The sequence below is a fragment of the Pinus tabuliformis genome, chromosome 1_2 (assembly GCF_031772625.1).
Source record: "Pinus tabuliformis cultivar Carrire ecotype Pingquan chromosome 1_2, CPIR1, whole genome shotgun sequence".
In the NCBI taxonomy this organism is placed as follows: domain Eukaryota; kingdom Viridiplantae; phylum Streptophyta; class Pinopsida; order Pinales; family Pinaceae; genus Pinus; species Pinus tabuliformis.
In genome coordinates, this window is record NC_142298.1 from 845,610,235 (window position 1) to 845,612,442 (window position 2,208).

At 37.9% G+C, this 2,208-nt stretch overlaps 1 protein-coding gene across 1 annotated transcript; it reads right to left on the reverse strand.

Moving 5' to 3' along the window:
- Positions 1-583: 583 nt before the first annotated feature.
- LOC149208590 (BolA-like family protein) lies at positions 584-910 on the reverse strand. Its single transcript, XM_089398388.1, has one exon. The coding sequence runs from the start codon at positions 908-910 to the stop codon at positions 584-586; it is 327 nt and encodes a 108-aa protein (XP_089254514.1).
- Between the last annotated feature and the right edge of the window lie 1,298 nt (positions 911-2,208).

A 2,208-nucleotide genomic window follows, 5' to 3' on the forward strand; every position in this document is an offset into this window, starting at 1 on the left:
AACAAGATTTGCTTTGCCTTAATTATAATTACGATATTATTATCTTCTCATCTGGCTCTGTTCAAATTTCATATTGGTTTCGGTATCAGAACCCAGTTTCATTTTACTTTCTGTAAACCTTTGCTAGAAGCTAAGCCAAAGCGACAACCTTAATTTGTCTTGAGACCCAAAGCACTACTACAGACCAAACCCCCTAGATCTCATACCATACCAGGATAATATGCTTTTCACAATGTTTTAAGGTCCTCTAGCTTGCCCATTCACGTGCATATCACAATTTTTGTCGTAGTTCAGGTTTCTGTTTGTGAAAAAATATAGCATCGCTCTTTACGAATACAAGAAATACCTGATTAAAAGAATCCAGTCACACCCAAAATAGGGTTCAAACAACAATTTCAATTCTAAATATTGTGAATGAGTAACACCATACGAATTTGCTCGGCCCTTTAAGTAAAAATGAAAAACAATTAAAATCAGCTGAACCTAAAGGGTTTTGCTATGTTTGTACAGAACTCCAAATTTGTTCCGTGACTATAATAAGCAATAATTGTGATCATACCAGGTGGTCTGGATGGGAAAAATGTCATATGCCCTCGACTTCTGTAGGAGTTTTTGCTACAATGGATAGGGCGTGCAAACCATTCTTGAATTCTTCGCTCAGCAGATCATACACGAGCCGGTGGCGTTTAACGAGGCTCTGCCCTTCAAATTTTGGAGAGACAATTTTTAGATTGAAATGCGTTTCTGTGGCAGCAGTGCCCTTAAGACCTTCATGGCCTGCGTGCTGATAGGAGACATCCTCGACCTCCAATGAAGTGGGTTCCAAGATGGGCTCAAGCTTCTGTTTGATCCTGCCTCCCCTCGTAAGCATGGCACCCAATACAGCTGCACCTGTTGCCCTCGAGCCCATGCTGCTATTTTCAATACTGGAAAATCCGGAATAACGTGAAGTGTTCTTAGTTTACTCGATGATTTGAAATTCGGGGTAGCCGTAGGAGTAACAGGAAGACCACACAGCGTCATGCCCAATTGACGACGCATTGCATTGTTATTATTGGTCATTATTACAATATCTTTGTCTAATTTCTGGCATTGGTTTTGTCTCTAGTTTTGAGAGGCATGGGCACCTTTTTCTTTGAAGAAAAAACCAACGGGCCTATATACATCAAAATTTTCTGTTCGATCACCATTTCTAGTGATTTTTACTAGAGAGTACTAAACCAATATATGCTAGCTAAAATATTGTCTATGATAGAGATTGTTATATGGAAATTGATATCTATAATATTTTCTCTTTCCCAAAAATTTATTGCAAATATACAAATAAACAAACAAAAAGACAAACATAGTAGGTCTATAACTAGAGAGAATAAGCATATATATAGTTAATTTTTCCCTTCTTTTGTATCTTGTCATTGAAGTAAGCTGAAAATATAATCTCCCCGGGTAGATATCTATGTCTTATCTTTGATAATGCATTGTCAACTCCATTATGTTCTCTAAATATGTGGGAGAGAGTCACCCTTCTAAAACGATTTGTCATTAACCTAATTCAATTCATCTAGTTTATGAGCATTGGAGGGTCAAATGAAGACAGTTCCATAGCCCAATCAATATCAGCATTAGAATCACTAAAGATATCAATTGACTCAATGGATAGCCAATGTGCATAGAATAACACCCCCCAAAAAGCAATGGTTTTCGCCCTAATGTTGGAACCCATGCCACAAAGCCAACTGAAATTATAGAAGTGCCCAGAATTTATGACGATTTATGCCCCACTGCCACACTTATGATTCCTTGTCGTCCCATCAAAAACCCCCCAAGAAAATTGCACCATATATTCAATAACTGAAATCTTCTCGAAGATCCCTTATTAAACCCAGGTCCAATTTCGTTGTAGTAGGCGCATATCTTCAAGCAGGTGCATTTTATGTTCATTGGAGTATTGTCAAAAATAATAGCATTTCTACATCTCCAAATGCCCCAGAAAATGTAAATAGGAAGTGAGAAAAAATCTGTGTAGCCTAACCTCCAACCTTGTAAACATGCTTCTATCGATGAGAAATTCCAATCCACGAGAACATTCAAAATATTCAACACACTGATCCATATTGAGACTGCAAATGGACATTTAAGGAAAAGGTGAACCACGCCCACATCTTTCAGGACCAATAAACCCACACCTACATAGATTATCCTGAGTTA